The sequence below is a fragment of the Microcaecilia unicolor genome, chromosome 2 (genome assembly GCF_901765095.1).
Source record: "Microcaecilia unicolor chromosome 2, aMicUni1.1, whole genome shotgun sequence".
Lineage (NCBI taxonomy): Eukaryota > Metazoa > Chordata > Amphibia > Gymnophiona > Siphonopidae > Microcaecilia > Microcaecilia unicolor.
Genome location: NC_044032.1, coordinates 497,484,865 through 497,503,632, shown reverse-complemented (window position 1 = coordinate 497,503,632; position 18,768 = coordinate 497,484,865). Strand labels below are relative to the sequence as shown.

Here is an 18,768-nt window from a genome sequence, read left to right as displayed (position 1 = left end):
AGTGTCCTCTTGCCTAACACTGCACCCCCAACTGAGATGGCTCCCTTAGTGGGATAACTTGCCAAAGGGTCTCCTCGCACAACACAACCCCCCCCCCCAACTGGAATGGCCCTCCCCAGTGGGAAAACCCACCAAAGTGTCCCCTCACCCAACAGAGCCCCCACCCCAAGGTAGTAACGTCTCCCCCATACCCTCCATAGGACTCCCCAAACTTACCTGACTACAAAAATCTCTGGTGTCTAGGGTCCAGGCAGGAGCAATGCATAGTCACTTCTGCCCTTGCCAGCAACATCATCCAAAATGACGCCAGCAACCCCTAGTGTTTGTCTCACTGTACTGCCAGTAGGGGTCAGATTTCTGGTTTATGCTAGTAGTCTATAATGGAATCTGGTGCCCAGATGCTATTATAGAAAGGGCACTCCCTGCACTATCTCACGGCACTCAAACAGAGGTGATATAATGAGCCAGTAATATAAAATAAACAAAAAAATAAAATAAGGAGTTCTTTTACTAAACTGTGATATGTTTTGTGCAAAGTTCATGTGGTAAATGCAAGTGGCATGCCCTGCATCTGCTCTGCATTTATTGCACAGGGCTCACAGCACACAGGCGCCTCATTACATGCTTGGGCTGATAGTATGTGCCCATATGTTATCGGCTTATGCCTGTTATGCAGCTTAAGAACCTTGGGCACTTCCACCTGTTCCTAGTCCCCCAGTTGTGTGCTCCTAGGCCTCTCCAATCTGATTCTTCACCCCCATCTGATGCCCCATTCTGATCCCCCCCCGACATACCCCAACACCTCCAATCCCCCCAAATCAGATTCCTCCACATCCTCCAATCTGCATTCCCCTTATGGCAAACCCCACCCCCCCAAAAAGCCCTGCCTACTAGAGTCTAACCCTCCCCATCCCCCAACTCTTCCTGGGATCTATCTGGGGGCCAGCATGGGAGGTCCAGTGGAGTGTCTCTTTAGGTGGTAGTATATGTAGCAGCGCTAATGGCTATCATGACAACTAGCATACAGTTGTGACCCATGTGCTATTTGTCACCAACAGCCCCTTCTGTGCTCTACACTGATCACCCTGTAGAGATAGCAACAACCATTTTGTCACCAGAGCCACTAGGGTACAGAGTGAGAGGGTTTGCTCCTGCCCAATCAAACACTAGACCACCAGGGATGGACAGGTAGGCCTGGAGGAGGCCTATTGGAATGTGTAGGGGTGGGGAGATGATGCAGGTTGGGAAGCGTCGAGCATGTTGGTGATGGGGATTGTCTGGTTAAAGGGGCTTCAGAAGGAGGATTGGGTTCTGTCGGGGGGGGGGCAGGGGGAGTCGGGAGGGAAGGAGGAACAATGGAAGGTACAGTGCTGGCACCCATATAGCTAAGCAGGCGTATTTAAGACTGCCTTTTGTGCAGTCCTATCTGCCCACTTGGCATTTCCAGGGGAAGGCAGCTGAATGTTTTTTTTATTACGACTCAGCATGTGGACAATAAGATAAGTGTTATTATCAGTACTGGCTAATGTTATCAGTTGGTGGTGTTCTGTGAAAATGGTGAAACGAGGTATAAAATTATATGAACACAAGCACATGATAAATATAAAAAGAGTTACCTGATGAATGAAGTGCTGAACCACCAGGCAGTTAACAATTATTGCTGGCTAAATTGAGTGGGAATATCTGAGGGTATACTCAAAAATACTAGTAAAAATGGCCCGTTTCTGGCGCCGATGAAACGGGCGCTAGCGGGCACGGGACTCCCATCCCCTCCCCTTCCGGTACCTGTTCCGTCGGCCCAGGAAAGAAAGAGGCCCCTCTTTCCTCCCGTAGCGGTGGCTTCCTTTCAAATGGCCGCCGAGAGTTGAAGTCTCGAGAGGCAGCTTGAACTCTCGGCGGCCATTTTGAAACGCCGAGAGCCGGACTCCCACACCATGCAGCAAGGAAGCCACCGCTACGGGAGGAAAGAGGGGGCTCTTTCTTTCCTGGGCTGACGGAACAGGTACCTCTAGACCACCAGGGAGACACGCGTAAGAGGAGGGGAGGTGACAGGGAGGGAGGGAGGTTGGTGAGGTTAAGTGTGTGCTACCATGGGCGGGGCTATGTGGCGAAAGGGGCGGGGTTCATGTGCACGTCAGTGGCGGCTGGGATTTGTTGGTAGGGGAGGAGTAGGGAAACACGCTCCGCGTGTTTCCGTACTGCTTCCCGTGCATAAATTTGTTTTCGTGTTCCGCCCTCGACGTCATCACATGTGACGCGAGGGCGGAGCATGAAGATGTTGTGGTGGCTTCACCACCATGAAACCACGAACCGGTGTGTGAGTGACTTCAGTGACGTCAGTGTCCTCAGAACGTTGAGGCTGCGATTTATTATAGTAGATGAGAGAACGATATTTTGTGACAGTTTGACGGAGCCAATGCTGTGTTTTGAATTTTTTGTTTTGGTAGCTTTTGGCCTGGTTCGGATATTAGTTATACATTATTGTGTACCAGAGACCGAAGGATTTTTTTATATGGGTCACTTAGTTATACAGGCACCAGCACCGATTATTGCCAGCACCGGTATAACAGCTGATTCCTTCCTGACTTCATTCCTGTAAAGCCTTTCTCTTGCCTGGTTTTAAGATGGCCTGTTAGTCTGATAGTCAGTACTGTACAGTTAACTGCTCCGAATATCAGTGACTGGCCCACTGAACATGATTTAAGTAGGCAGGAGAGGCTCTCTTTGAATATTTGTAGTGATTATTGGTGTGGTACCCATATGAGTGTGGGTTTTTTTTTCCACACCAATTGTGAACACACTTTTTCCTTGGTCAACAAATTTTAAAACTTATTGTACTGCTCTGTGCCAGGGTTGTAGGGTATTTATAAAGGCTGGGCCTTTTGTTCCTTGGGATGACTAGGGCTGCAGGTGCTCAAGAGGTACTCTTCACAACCCGGGGAGGAAATAATCATTGACATTGTTTAAATTGACACCTAATGGCCTAAATCAGGGTCCAGGATTTCAGGTTTCTGGAAGAAACCCAGGACCATCAGTAAAATGACCAGACAATGTACTGGTGGGAAATATAAAATAAGGGAAAATATATCAAGATAGTTGCAAATGAAAGCTTCCAGCCCTGGTTATGATTTGAGGTGGAAGTTATCAAAGGAGTGGGAGGAATCTGCCAGATTTTAAAAAAAAAAATGCCTTTGAAGGTAATTTTCAAAGGCATTGACCTAAGTAACATGACAACTGAAAATTACCCCCCCCCCCCCAAAAGTTAAAAATATGCACATATCACGTGGAAGGGCATAATCGAATGGGGCGCCCAAGTTTTCCTGAGGACGTCCTCGCAGGACATCCCGGCAAAGGGGCGGGGAAACCCACATTATTGAAACAAGATGGGCGGCCATCTTTCATTTCGATAATACGGTCGGGGACGCCCAAATCTCAACATTTAGGTCGACCTTAGAGATAGTCGTCCCCAGTTTTCGGCGAGAATGGAAACCGAGGACGCCCATCTCAGAAACGATGAAATCCAAGCCATTTGGTTGTGGGAGGAGCCAGCATTCGTAGTGTACTGGTCCCCCTGACGTGCCAGGACACCAACCGGGCACCCTAGGGGGCACTGCAGTGGACTTCAGAAATTGCTCCCAGGTGCATAGCCTCCCTTACCTTGTGTGCTGAGCCCCCCAAAACCCATTCTCCACAACTGTACAACACTATCATAGCCCTAAGGGGTGAAGGGGGGCACTTAGATGTGGGTACAGTGGGTTTCTGGTGGGTTTTGAAGGGCTCATATTTACTACCACAAGTGTAACAGGTGTGGGGGTGGGGGGGGGGGGGTGGGCCAGGGTCCGCCTGCCTGAAGTGCACTGCACCTACTAAAACTGCTCCAGAGACCTGCATACTCCTATCAGGGAGCTGGGTATGACATTTGAGGCTGGCATAAAGGCAGGCAAAAAATATTTGTAAAGTTTTTTTTTTTTTTAGGGTGGAAGGGGGTTAGTGACCACTGGGGGAGTAAGGGGAGGTGGTCCCCGATTCCCTCCGGTGGTCATCTGGTCAGTTCTGGCACCTTTTTGAGACTTGGTCGCAAGAAAAAATGGACCAAGTAAAGTTGGCCAAGTGCTCGTCAGGGACACCCTTCTTTTTTCCATTATCGGCCGAGGACCAGCCATCTGTTAAGCATGCCTCAGTCCCGCCTTCGCTATGCTTCCAACACGCCCCCATGAACTTTGGTTGTCCCCGTGACGGAAAGCATTTGAGGACACCCAAAATTGGTTTTCGATTATGCTGATTTGGGCGACCCTGGGAGAAGGACGCCCATCTCATTTTCCCCCCCAAACCCACCTCCCCGCTCCCCCCATTTTCTATTTCTGTTGATGGCTCTCTCATTCTCCCTGTCTCCTCAGCTCGAAACCTTGGGGTCATCTTTGACTCTTCTCTCTCCTTCTCTGCTCATATCCAGCAGACCGCCAAGACCTGTCGTTTCTTTCTTTACAACATCCGTAAAATCCGCCCCTTTCTTTCTGAGCACTCTACCAAAACCCTCATCCACACCCTTGTCACCTCTCGTTTAGACTACTGCAATCTGCTTCTTGCTGGCCTCCCACTTAGTCACCTCTCCCCTCTCCAGTCGGTTCAAAACTCTGCTGCCCGTCTCATCTTCCGCCAGGGTCGCTTTACTCATACTACCCCTCTCCTCAAGACCCTTCACTGGCTCCCTATCCGTTTTCGCATCCTGTTCAAACTTCTTCTACTAACCTATAAATGTATTCACTCTGCAGCTCCCCAGTATCTCTCCACACTCGTCCTTCCTTACACCCCTTCCCGTGCACTCCGCTCCATGGATAAATCCTTCTTATCTGTTCCCTTCTCCACTACTGCCAACTCCAGACTTCGCGCCTTCTGTCTCACTGCACCCTACGCCTGGAATAAACTTCCTGAGCCCCTACGTCTTGCCCCATCCTTGGCCACCTTTAAATCTAGACTGAAAGCCCACCTCTTTAACATTGCTTTTGACTCGTAACCACTCGCCTCCACCTACCCTCCTCTCTTCCTTCCCGTTCACATTAATTGATTTGATTTGCTTACTTTATTTATTTTTTGTCTATTAGATTGTAAGCTCTTTGAGCAGGGACTGTCGTTCTTCTATGTTTGTGCAGCGCTGCGTATGCCTTGCAGCGCTATAGAAATGCTAAATAGTAGTAGTAGTAATAGTAGTAGATTTGTGTCGAACGATGGGCACCCTTCTCTTTCGATAAGTGTTCATACTTCTAGCTGCATTATAAAGAGGTGTTTTAGCATATTTAGATTGAGGGAAGAAAAGGCAATGTTGCTCACCTGTAACAGATAGATATTTTTCGTAGACAGCAAGATTGATAAAGCACGTCATCAAGTGGATGATGTCATCTGACAGCACTAGGATGGAGGTGCTCTCCCAGAGCTTAGATCTTTAAAGTTTTGGGTATGTACAGCCCTTCCCACCTGCAATGATCTCCTTAGTGAGTTCCATAGTTCAAAACAGTGAGAGAACTCTCAGGGAAGTAGGAAGGATTGTGTGCCTCATCAATCCTGCTACCTAACATTGCTTTTTCTGTTAAAGAGCAGGATTGAGTTAGGCATATAAGTAGGTGACTCCCAAACTTCAGCCTGCTCCATATTGGATTATCTTAGTCCTTGGAGCAGCTGACACAAAATGGTGTGAGAGTTGTTAGTTGACAATGACATATTGGCCAGCGCTGCCCTGTGCTGGAAGGGAAAGGGTTTGATATACCATTTTTTTTGTGTTTACAATCAAAGTGGTTTTGCATATTATATGCAAGTACTTATTTTGTACCTGGAGTAATGGAGGGTTAAGTGACTTGCCCACAGTTGCAAGTTGCTGCAGGGGGATCTGAACCCAGTTCCTCTAGTTTCCAGGGCACCACACTAACCATTAGGCTATTCCTTCACTCCTGTACTAAACAATAATATGCAGTGAAAGTGAGTCGGTTGATATTATGTTTCTTGATTTTCAAAAGGCGTTTGAAAAATTACCTCATGAAAGACTCCTGAAGAAATTGGAGAGTCAAGGGATAGGAGGTAGTGTCTTATTTTGGATTAAAAACTGGTGAAAAAGATAGAAAATAGAGAGTAGGGTTAAATGGTCAGTATTCTCAATGGAGAAAGGTAGCTAGTGTGGTTCTCCAGGGGTCTGTGATGGGACCGCTGCTTTTTAACATATTTATAAATGATCTAGAGATGGGAGTAACTAGTGAGGTAATTAAATTTGCTGATGATACAAATTTATTCAAAGTTCTTAAGTCGCGAGAGGGTTGTGAAAAATTACAAGAGGACCTTACGAGACTGGGAGACTGGACATCTAAATGGCAGATGACGCTTAATGTGAGCAAATGCAAAGTGATGCATATGGGAAAGAGGAACCCAAATTATAGCTACGTAATGCAAGGTTCCATGTTAGGAGTCACCAGTCAAGAAAGAAATCTCGGCATCATCGTTGATGATAATATGGAAAACAAAGACGAGGATGTTATAATGCCTTTGTATCAGTCCATGGTGCGACCATACCTCTAATATTGTGTTCAATTTTGGTCGCTGCATCTCAAAAAAAGATATAGTGGAATTAGAAAAGGTACAGGGAAGGGCGACGAAAATGATAAAGGGGATGGGATGACTTCCCTATGAGGAAAGGCTGAAGTGGCTAGGGCTCTTTAGCTTGGAGAAAAGACGGCTGTATAAAATGAGTGGAATGGAACGGGTAGACGTGAATCATTTGTTTACTCTTTCCAAAAATACTAGGACTAGGGGGCATGCGATGAAGCTAAAAAGTAGTAAATTTAAAACAAATTGGAGAAAATGTTTCTTCACTCAGTGTGTAATTATACTCGGGAATTCATTGCCAGAGAATATGAAGGCAGTTAGCGGGGTTTATGAAAGGTTTGGATGGCTTCCTAAAGGAAAATTCCATAGACCATTTTTTTAGCACCAGGGTTGTGTTCTTGGGGGGTGGAGAGTAGGCGTGCCCAGCGCTAATCGGTTAGCACAGCTAGATTACCACACATCAATCGACTAGCGCATGGTTAGTGCATGAGCCCTTTCTGCCTACTATATAGGAGTTGGCAAGGGCTCATGCTCTAATCTGGAAATTAGTACCTTGCCCTTAATGGGAAAAATGGAAATGTGGTCATTTTACATCTGGCTAAAAGTGGCCTCAGCACCCGGGGAAACCCACACACTAATCATAGTGCATGGCCCCTTGTAGCGCAGCTTACTAAAAGGGCCCCAAAGTTTTTTTTATTTTTTTTATTCATTTCAAATTCTTATAATCAAGTAAAACTTGTACAGAAAAGTAAGTTATTTGCTATTACAAATTATGATTATGAATAAATCCACTACTTTGGATCCAAGAATACATAAGTGGAATTATTGTATATCAATACTATTATAGGAATTATAACCTGAGTGGTCACAAAGAGCCCTATTTACTTTCCTAGAGCTTTGTCGACAAAAACATCAATGTAACATTAATATTGATATTAACTTATCCCCTCAGTTCTCTTGGCTACAAGAAATTCAGTGAGATGTGAGGGCTCGAAAAGCATATATTTGGTTGACTATCTGACTACACATTTGCATGGATACTGTAAATAAAAGCACCAATTTGAAGAACCCCTGGTTTAAGTATCTGTCTACGTCTTTTTGGAGTCTCTCTTGATACGTCTGGGAATACCCATATTTTAGGTCCCATAAAGTCTTTGTCTTTGTTCTTAAAAAACATTTTCATCAACCATGTTTTATCCGGCGTTAAAGCAACAGAAGCCAATAAAGTAGAGGCAATAACTGTTTCTGAGTCCGAAGACTCTAAAATTGCTGATATATCTAAAGGAGAATCAGCATGTTCAGGAACCAATTGACCTCCTGTTGGTTTACTCAGCAGATAATATATTTGAGAGAAAGGGGGTATAGAGTCCTCTGGAACCCCAAGAATTTCTTTTATGTATTTCCTTAACATTTCTCTAGGTGTAGTAGACCCAACCTTGAGGAAATTCAAAAATCGTAAATTGTTACTTCTCAGAGTACTTTCCATAGATACAATTTTTCTCCGCATATTCATTGTATCTTTTATCATAGTAGCTTGTATTTCTTGCACATCTCTCTCCTGTGTTTCAATTTTCTCTGATAGTTTTTTTTTATATCAACTGATACTAATTTCTCCTTCAAAGTTTGAGTTTGAGAGTCCAAAGCCTGAATCTGAAGACATAAAACTTTTCCCAGATTGACAATTAAGGTCCAGAGGTTAGCAAGGGTAACTTCAGACGGTTTTTCTTCTAAGAAAGTAAGAGCAAATAACGTCTGTACCTTCTGAGCTGGTAAAGTAAGAGCGCTCACCTCACCACCTGATCTGAGGAAGCTAGAAGAATGGTATAAGGTTTGGCAATTAAAATTCAATGCGAAGAAATGCAAAGTGATGCACTTAGGGAATAGAAATCCACGGGAGACGTATGTGTTAGGCGGGGAGAGTCTGATAGGTACGGGCGGAGAAAGGGATCTTGGGGTGATAGTATCTGAGGATTTGAAGGCGACAAAACAGTGTGACAAGGCGGTGGCCGTAGCTAGAAGGTTGTTAGGCTGTATAGAGAGAGGTGTGACTAGCAGAAGAAAGGGGGTGTTGATGCCCCTGTATAAGTCGTTGGTGAGGCCCCACCTGGAGTATTGTGTTCAGTTTTGGAGGCCGTATCTTGTTAAGGATGTAAAAAGAATTGAAGCGGTGCAAAGAAAAGCTACGAGAATGGTATGGGATTTGCGTTACAAGACGTATGAGGAGAGACTTGCTGAACTAAACATATATACTCTGGAGGAAAGGAGAAACAGGGGTGATTTGATACAGACGTTCAAATATTTGAAAGGTATTAATCCGCAAACGAACCTTTTCCGGAGATGGGAAGGTGGTAGAACGAGAGGACATGAAATGAGATTGAAGGGGGGCAGACTCAAGAAAAATGTCAGGAAGTATTTTTTCACGGAGAGAGTAGTGGATGCTTGGAATGCCCTCCCGCGGGAGGTGGTGGAAATGAAAACGGTAACGGAATTCAAACATGCATGGGATAAGCATAAAGGAATCCTGTGCCGAAGGAATGGATTCTCAGGAGCTTAGTCAAGATCGGGAGGCGGGGCTGGTGGTTGGGAGGCAGGGATAGTGCTGGACAGACTTGTACGGTCTGTGCCAGAGCCGGTGGTGGACAGCGGGACTTGTGGTTGGGAGGCGGGGATAGTGCTGGACAGACTTGTACGGTCTGTGCCAGAGCCGGTGGTTGGGAGGCAGGGCTGATGGTTGGGAGGTGAGGATAGTGCTAGGCAGACTTATACAGTCTGTGCCAGGGCAGGTGGTTGGGAGGCGGGGATAGTGCTGGGCAGACTTATACGGTATGTGCCCTGAAGAGCACAGGTACAAATCAAAGTAGGGTATATACAAAAAGCAGCAAATATGAGTTATCTTGTTGGGCAGACAGGATGGACCGTGCAGGTCTTTTTCTGCCGTCATCTACTATGTTACTATGTTACCTGTAGCCAAGAGGTTTCCCGCAGAAGTAGATGTTCCTTGCACAGCTCCTCGTCCCATGTGAACTGCACCTCCTGGCTGGAGAGAGGAAGACGCCGATAATGGAGAACTAGCACTCTGTGGCTGCGGGGGAGGCACTGTATGGTTGGGGCACTGGCATCGCTCCGGGGTCTCCACTCACCCTGGGCGTCGCTAGCGTGTTGCCAACTGACCTATTTGGCGCTTTGTAGCCTGCACAAAAAGGTCCATAGGTCCAGCCATCGGTGCAGGAGGCTGACCAGAGGCTACCACGGAGGTCGATTTTCCCCTGCGCTTTGGCATTGCAAGATTGGAAGGAGGTAAAGAGCAGAGACTTCACCCACTCGAGGTTCAGTTGGCCATTTTGGATCCCCCAAAGTTTTTATTATGTGTTTTTGCCTCCAGTGCAATCTTCTTCTGTATTCATTATTGGAGCTTTGCATTTGACTTGCCGTTCCTTATACCTTTTCCTATTATTTTCAGTCGGATCCTTCTTCCATTTTTTGAAGGATGTTCTTTTAGCTCTAATAGCTTCCTTCATCTCACATTTTAACCCTGCCAGCTGTCATTTGGCCTTCCTTCCTCCTTTTTTAATAAGTGGAATATATCTGGTCTGGGCTTCCAGAGTGGTATTTTTGAATAACATCCACGCCTGATTCAAGTTTTTGACCCTTGCAGCTTTTTTTTTTTGGACCATTCTCCTCATTTTATCATAGTCTCCTTTTTGAAAGTTAAACACTAACATATTGGATTTCGTATGTGTACTTACTTACTCCAGAGATTATATCAAATCTGATGTTATGATCGCTGTTATCAAGTGGCCCCAGCACCGTTGCCTCCTGCACCAGATCATGCGCTCCAATAAAGACTTAAGTCTAGAATTGTTCAACCTCTTGTTGGTTCCTGATCCAGCTGCTCCATAAAGCAGTCATTGATCTCATCTAGGAACTTTACCTCCCTAGCATGTCCTGATGTTACATTTATCCTAAGCTACAGTCTCTCTTTTTCCCTGTGGTCGTGATGCTACTATTCTTGCTCTCCCTTGTGGCTGGTATCAGGGACTCAGGTAGAAAATTTTAACGGGACCCCCCCCCCCCCCCGATACATTAAAATTACCTCGCTCTGCTCCTGTGTTCGCTCGGGTAACAGCAGTGGCATTCATGGCCTGCACTGGGGCTTTCTCTGTGATCTGTCCTGTCTTTCACAAACAGGCAGTTGCATCAGAAGAGACAGGACAGTTGACAGAGAAAGTCCTCGTTCAATCCATAGGTAGCCTACGAGTGCCGCTGCCCAGGTGAAGTCTGGAGGGAGATGATTTTAAGGCACAGGCGGGGGGCAGTCTGACAAGGAGTGTGCACGTAACACAGGCACCTGGAATAAATACACCACTGCCTGGTGTCTCTTTCTCTGACATGCAAAAGAGTAAAGACGCAGCACATAACACAATGCCTGCTTCTTTCTGGTGCCAGGCCAGTCTGTGCCGCTCATACTGCGAGATTGGCACTGCACCAGAAGGATTCAGGCATTGTATTAAGCACTGCTTCTCCTTCATGCCAGACAGTGATGCAGACTGCAAGCAAGAGTGAGAACAGCAGCATGAGTGGAAAAGTAGTCATGTTGCACTAGAGGGGGGGGGGGGGGGGGGGGGGGGGGGGGGGGGGGGGGGCAGAACAGGAAGGGGAAAGGAGCACAGTGGGAGTGTTGGAAGGAGATGAGGAAATAAAATGGGGGGGGGGGGGGGGTAAGCTGAAGGGTGCTAATATGCTTTGACATCAGCCCTGGTAAGAAGAGCTAGAAAGCAAGTATTTCTGTACAATTTCAGTCCAATGTTCACTTTTAACGGTAATAAATAGAAATAAAAAGTTTTGTTTTATTTCTATTTATAAACAATTTCAGAGTGAAGTAGAACCAGAAATAATTTGATCTGTGCTGTGAACTGTGAATCATTTCTGTTAATGCATCCCTTTTGGATTATTATATTTTGAAATCCTCACACTGGAAGGAATTTCAATATTATTTGTTTTTTAAATTTGTGCATATCGCTAGATTCCTATTCTATCTTAAGGAATTATTTAATGGAAAGGTCACTATATATTTGACAACTACAGTAATTTTAGAGGTGCATTTAACCCAGTGATGTGTTTTGGAGGTAGTACCGCTATATTTTGAACATTTTTATCCTTTGTACCTAGGCCAGCTACAAGCAATTCAGTTGCTGTGTTGGTTTTACAGTACAGTTGCTGTAAATGAAGCCCAGTGTATCATCTACAATAAGTATCGACTGTCTTTAGCACAAAAAGTGTCGGACAAAGTGTTGGAGGGACAAATATTGGAAACCATTAGCCATCTGTATTTTTCCTTAGGCACTGAAAGGTGAGAAGCATTAAAATTATCCGTAAGTAGCTATCATTGTATAGAATTCCATTCTATTTCAAATAGATTAGAGCACCTTTTATCTGGAATGGTGATATCAAGGCCTTTAAAGGATAATTGGAGATCCTCTTTTTTTCTGTCAGCCTTCCCTTGGCTCTGCAAGCCTAATCTGCTCTCCCCATGGCCCAGTCCACCCCCTTCTTTTCCTCTTGTGGTCTGATCTCACCTTTCTCCCCCTCCATGGCCCAATCTAATCCAGCCCCTGTGTCACCCACTCCTCTGGCAGCAAGCTCCTGCCTCTTCCCACACAGTTCAAGGTCTTAAATCAGGGGATTGAACTATGCAAGGCACAGCTTGATAGATTTAATCTAAGGCAGAGTTAGGGGGGCACAACCTAGATGGGCTCTCCATAGGTGCTTCATTATTCTGCACCTCCGGGGGGGGGGGGGGTCACAAAATTTTATTTAGCCACAATCACAGGGTTACAGCCATAAAAAGATTGGGAAGCACTGATCTAAGGAGCACTGCACAGTTCAAATAGTTGATTTGATATGTGAACTGTGCAGGAGGGAGATAGGTTGGCAGGAGGAGAAGTATAAGTATCCAGAGGAGTGGGTTACAGAAGAGCAGGACTGCCTGTAATTTTCTGAATCTTGGCAATTTATGAATAAGGGATGTCCAGATAAAAGGTGCTGTAATGTACTATTAGCACTGAGTGTTTTTGCCACCAATTGTATTAAGAATATTGCCTTTTTTCCCGACTGTTTTAAAATGCAGTAGATTCCTCTCATAAAAATAGGCATGGAACTAGATAGGGAAAGGGAAATGGGACTTGATATACCGCCTTTCTGAGGTTTTTGCAACTATATTCAAAGCGGTTTACATATATTCAGGTACTTATTTTGTACCAGGGGCAATGGAGGGTTAAGTGACTTACCCAGTGTCACAAGGAGCTGCAGTGGGAATTGAACTCAGTTCCCCAGGATCAAAGTCCACTGCATTAACCACTAGGCTACTCCTCCAAATATTCTTATAAAAGAAATTGTTATTAAAGAAAGGAATATATTGGAGAAAGTATTTGTATAAACAGAACTCTTTTATAGTAGTAGCTAAGGGGTCCTTCTACTAAATCACGCTAATGGATTTAGTGTGCGCTAGTGATTAGAATGGCTAAATGCCATGTAGCAGTCCATAGGACTTCAATAGGCTGTGCAGCATTTAGTGTTGAGATCCAGAATGGTAATGATGACCCCTAGTGCTAGTCTCAAGGTACTGTCACTTAGCGGCATCTTGCCATATAAGGAATTCAAATCTTCTTATATGGAAGGGTGCTCCCTAGTGGTAGTACTGGGAAAGTACCACAATGGTCAGTGGTACCATCTTAGATCCAGTTGCAGTCCTGAGCACTGGTGGAGGGGTATCATCATAGGCATAATTTTGCCTGCTTTGTTTGGGGGGGCAAGGGGAGAGAACTCAGATTTGTGGTGATGGTGATGGGGAACTCCCCACCCCTGGATTGGCATTTATTAGTGTCACAACTCGGGGTGAGCCCTTGGGTCACAGCCAAGTTGATGCTACCTAGCCAACCCAAGGGCTGGCTAGGCCCTGACTGATGGTGGGCAAGACACCTGGGCAAAGCTGGAATGAAGACCAGACTAGAGCTTGAAGACATGGCTAGAGCTGGAAGACAGGGCTGGAGCAAGGCAGGAAGCAGGGCATGAACAGGACTAGAATAAGATACAGGCAGGAACAGGGAACAAACAGGAACAAAGCTGCAACATACACTTAAACACTCTAGAAGACCTGTTGCAAAGACACTAGCTGGTTAACAGGAACTTCTTTAAATACCACCACAGAGAACAGGTGAGAGGCTAGCTTTCTCTCTCAAACATTTACCATCTTTTCCATGCACAAATGCTCTGCCACTCACATCCTAACTCCCTCCTCCCAGGCCTGCTACCACCTGCCTCAGCCTTTCCACTTGTTCAGCTGTTGCTGCCTCATCATGATACAGAACTACTAGTCCCACTTGTCACCCTTGATATCTACAGTATAAAGGGATGGGGATGGGGTTTGATATGCTTTCTTTCTGTGGGTTCAATCAAAGTGGTTTACATATTATTATATATATTATATATAGGTACTTGTTGTGTACCTGGGGCAATGAAGGATTAAATGACTTGCCCAGAGTCACAAGGAGCTCCAGTGTGAATTGAACTCAGTTCTTCTGGCTCAGGTTACTGCACTAACCATTAGGCTATTTCTCAATGTATGCTTACCATCTTTCTTTATTGTTTTTTTTTTCATTTTTATTTCATTTAGATTTTCATTTTTTTGCCTTTCCCTATTAATTCATTTTCTTTTTTCACATGTTCTCTCCCTTCTGATGTCTATATTTTTTTCTTCTGCTACTCATTTTATTCTCAGCACTTACATTAGATTTTTCCATCTTGTTGTCATTTTTCTTTTACTTATGTTATAGGTTCCATTTCTTTGGTTTTCCATTATTCTTGTGTTTTCTTCATCCTTCTTATACTCATCAATTTTTCTCTCTCTCTCTTTCTCTTTCACACACCACTTGCTCCTGGCTTTCACACTCATTCATCCTTCCCCACCTCTCCGTAATTCCCTCATCTTTCACCTCTTTATTCTTTATTGCATCTCCTCCACCAGCCCTCCCTCCTTCTTGTCTCAACTATTCTTCCACTCATCTCTCTCCATTTCCTTGTCCTCACCCTTTCTCTCCTGTCTTTACTCATCTCTCGGTGTCCTGAGGACTGGGCTGAGAGTTAAGGGAGGGTGATGGACCAGATGTAAAAGCAAGGACATAAGGGGATCTGGGGTGAACATATTGCCATATGGTGTGAAGATAATGTTCAAGATACTAACTACTACATTTGAAAATAGACAAGACTATGAGATAAATAATAATTATCAGTAGTAGGTGGTACAAGCCAGGGTAGTGTCAAAATGCAAGCATGCATGGGACAGACACAAAGGGACATTAGTGATGGTGGGAAAGGGGGAGAAGACCACAGATCAAGACTTGTGATAACACAGTAGTCAAGCACAAATGGGCAGATGTTAGTAAAATGGTAGTCCTTATCAGATGACACCTCCTGTGTTCTATTAATTGTTCATTCCTACCCGAGGTGGAATCATATTCATACACCTTTCTGACTTCACATGCAACTCTATTTAAGTTAGTCCCCTTATTTTCTAGTTCATGTTACTCTATCCTATCTTGTTTGTTGCATCTTCGCTTACACCCCACCTTTCTATTGATGTTTTTTTTTTGCATATTGTGTAGACATTGTAAGTAACATACCACGTGGTAATACAACATTAGAAGTAACATACAATGCCATACTATGTACTGTTATTTTAATATCTGTAATTATATATTGCCTGTGTATGACTTATTCTTGCTGTACACCGCCTTGGGCAAATTTCTTTAAAAAGGTGGTAAATAAATCCTAATAAATAAATAAAATTAATTGCATTGTACCGTATTTAGTGTTATACAATCAGAATATGTACTACAGGGAAAAGAATCTTAAATTGGTGTTTATAAAAGTAGGGAAGGATACAGCTGTATCAGTGGTTCTCAACCTTTCTTCTGTTGTGACACATCTGACACTACAGTTCATGGCTGAACCAGAAGAATATATCCCTTTCATCATTCATTGTTGCTGAAAATGATACAAAGAAAATACACACACAGTGTTGGTGACTGCGGTGTAGGGAATGGCAGACCTGCAATATTTCCAGTTGGGGCTAGAGGCAGCCATTATCATTGTGGGTAATGATGAAGCAAAGTTAAGGACCACTTTTGTGAATTTCAAGTACATGACTCTCTGGTTCTCTGCTTTCCTCAGCTTGCATGCACACATGGTTGTTAAGGAAAGCAAGAGCTTGCTGTCTGTCAGTTTTTTGGTGACACACAAGCATGGCCAGAAACACTGGTTGAGAACCACTGAGCTAGAGAAAGGTGCTTGAAAGCCTATCAAAATTCATTGGAAGCTGGTGGAAAAGGAGGTAATGACTGAATGCAAAAAAAAACAAACAAACCAGATGGTATCTGCTAAACCAGTTTACAAAACATCATGCAAGCAAAGTGAGGGAAAATGCCTGATTGAAGAGGACTCTACAGAAGCAAACTGGAAGTGAGAACCTGATTGCCAGAAATATTTAGTGTAACATGATGTATAGGAAACTTATTTGTTATGAAGAAACTAGGAATGAATCTGCTCTTGTTTAATGTTATACAGATCAGCCAGTTTGTAGCATAAAATAAATGTTTTGCTTCTTTTTAGGGCTTACAGGTCAGCTCTGAAATACACGAAGAGAAGTCTTGGAATTTTTATAGACCTGCAGCAGAAGGAAAAAGAGGCATATTCATGGTTGCGGGCGGGAAGAATCTATCATATTTTAGGGCAAAAGGAACTCGTGGACCTTTATATTCAGGTATACTACTACTACTACTTATCATTTCTATAGCGCTACTAGACGTACACAGCGCTGTACACTTGAACATGAAGAGACAGTCCCTAGATACTGCTTACCTTGGGTGACCGCTGGTATGCGCCTTGATAAGGGAAGCCAGGGTCCACTGCAAACAACTCCTCGCCATGGTTCTCGGTCCCATCTGGGGTGCCATTGTAAAGGGGGGGGGGGGTCCGCTTCCTCTTCTTAGGTGGAGCCAGCAAGCCTGCGGGGCTCCCAGGGTTCCAGGACAGAACGCTGCTGATACTAGGACTCAGGGCCAAAGTATTTTATTATCAAGGCAATTTCATACCAAAAATCATAATATATTCTTCAAACAAAAGGTACAGCCCTCTTAATATAGTCTTCAAAGGAAAAAGGTACAGTCCTCATAAGATAATCTTCAAAAGAAAAAAAGGTACAGTCCAGGTCCCCAAAATCCTTCAGCAAACACTCAGCTCCTCAAGACCTCGGGTCTTCTATTAGGGCATTAGCTTTCCCTTCCCCCTCCTTCAGAAGGGTTTAGTAAGAGTTGAACACACTTCCAATATAGCACAACAGTTCAGAACAAATCTTCATGGACAGTCTTTGCACATCAAACCAATACCACAAATCACCTGCCTTTTCACAGCACAGAGGGAACCCTGTAAGGAGCAGGGTTGGCAGTTTCTCCCACCTCTCAGCACCACGCCCGGTGTGGCCTCCTCCACTGCCTTCAAGTGCTGGGCAGGGCAACCTTTGAATTCTCCCACTCCATGGTAGCTGGCCCCTCTCCCTTAGGCAGCTCTTGTGGTAGGCTACTTCCTTCCTCCACATACTCCATGGAATCTCTCTCTCCATTCGTCTCCCCTCTCTCCTGGTGACAGAGCCTCCAGGAAATCTGCTCCCCCCCTTCTCACAGCTGGGGGGAATTATATACTGATGGCAAAGCCAGGGAAACTGAGCTTCATCCTTCCCTCTCCCTCTAGTAGGGAAGGGAGTAATAGGCTCACCCTGCCTGAAGCCATTGCTCCCCCTGCTGGGGCTGGGAATCCATTCCATTTTTTTAGGATTACTCTCTCATTCTTGCAAGGACATCTGAGACCCGTAGTTCTGGGTTCAACTGCTTCACCAGGGAATCTCTGGGGCTTGCCTTGTCACAGCTGTTCATTTATGGCATCATGGATCACCAAGGATTTCTTTGCAGCTGATCTGGCATTCACCAGTCCTATAGTTCCCAAGGGTGGTCTGGGGGTGCTGTGGGTAGCTTTGGTGTGACAATGAGGTGATCTTTTAAGTACTGTTATGTAGGTGTTTGACCTCTTGCACTTTTGCCTTCTCTTTGGTTTGTGGGGGTTATGGTTTCCTCTCCCACACACCACTGGGATACTTGCATGACACATTTTTTGTGTCAGAAGCTAGTTAGGCAAAATTTCACTCGGTGGCACTGCAGTCCACTCTTTGGAGTACACCCTGTAGATCAGCAGTCTTCCTAGTTGGCAATGCAGGGTTAAGGCTTTTAATAACTGAAAGAACAGACCTTTTAAAGTTGTAAATTCAGACCAGGCCTGTGAGATCAAAGTCTTCCATCAAATAGAGAAACAAATGGCTGCACTTAGCACTTCTATATGAAATTCTTGGAGACAGTGCATAGGTTTCCTTTAGTTTTAAGGAATCTAAAAGATTCAGAGTTATAGAAATAGATTATGTAGTTAAAATAAATGTTTTAACTCACGGATTGCAGGTATGAACTTTAGAGTTTCTGGTTCTGATATCCTTGGATGGTCCAATTGATGCAGGTTGCTGTAGGCTTTTTCTTTATTGTCCCAGAGGAAAGATAGATGTAAATAAGGATCCAGCTCCAATCTCAGTGCATGAGGAGAGTTATTTAGGGGAGATAAAATTTCTTTTCTCAAGCCAAAAATAAATGGAAGAAGTTCCAAGTAAAATTGAGGACTGGTGCCTCAACACAGACTGAGCCTAAGTCAGTAAAAGTTTGGGTTATAAATGAGCAGAAAATATAGCAGAGCCTGATGTGAACCTAGCCAGCCAGCCAGCCAGCAACCCAGCTTGGTACTTAACCAATTAGTGGTACTAATTGGATTTAATTAGACTCTACATGTACAACTTTCTAGGCGTATTCTGTAACGCGGTGTGCGTAAATTCTCATGAGTGCATCCCATGGGCATAGAATGGGTGGGTTGTAGGCATTTCAAAAACCTATGTGCACTGTTATGGAATACATCTGATCTGTGCCTAACTTAGGTGCAGGTATTTAGGCCTGATTTTAGGTGGCCTAAATGGGTGCACCTAAATTTTAGTCGCAAGAACGGCACGTGCGCATATTCTATAAACTGTGAGTAACT

At 44.5% G+C, this 18,768-nt stretch overlaps 1 protein-coding gene across 4 annotated transcripts in view; it reads left to right on the top strand.

The window, feature by feature from the left end:
- The window catches only part of SH3TC1 (SH3 domain and tetratricopeptide repeats 1), a 104,360-nt gene that overhangs the window by 75,852 nt on the left and 9,740 nt on the right, over positions 1-18,768 (top strand). For all 4 annotated transcript variants that reach the window (XM_030191151.1, XM_030191150.1, XM_030191149.1 and 1 more), the window contains 2 exons: positions 11,758-11,938; positions 16,255-16,405. In XM_030191151.1, coding sequence (XP_030047011.1) covers positions 11,758-11,938; positions 16,255-16,405 — 332 coding nt within the window. The remainder of the gene's footprint in view (positions 1-11,757; positions 11,939-16,254; positions 16,406-18,768) is intronic.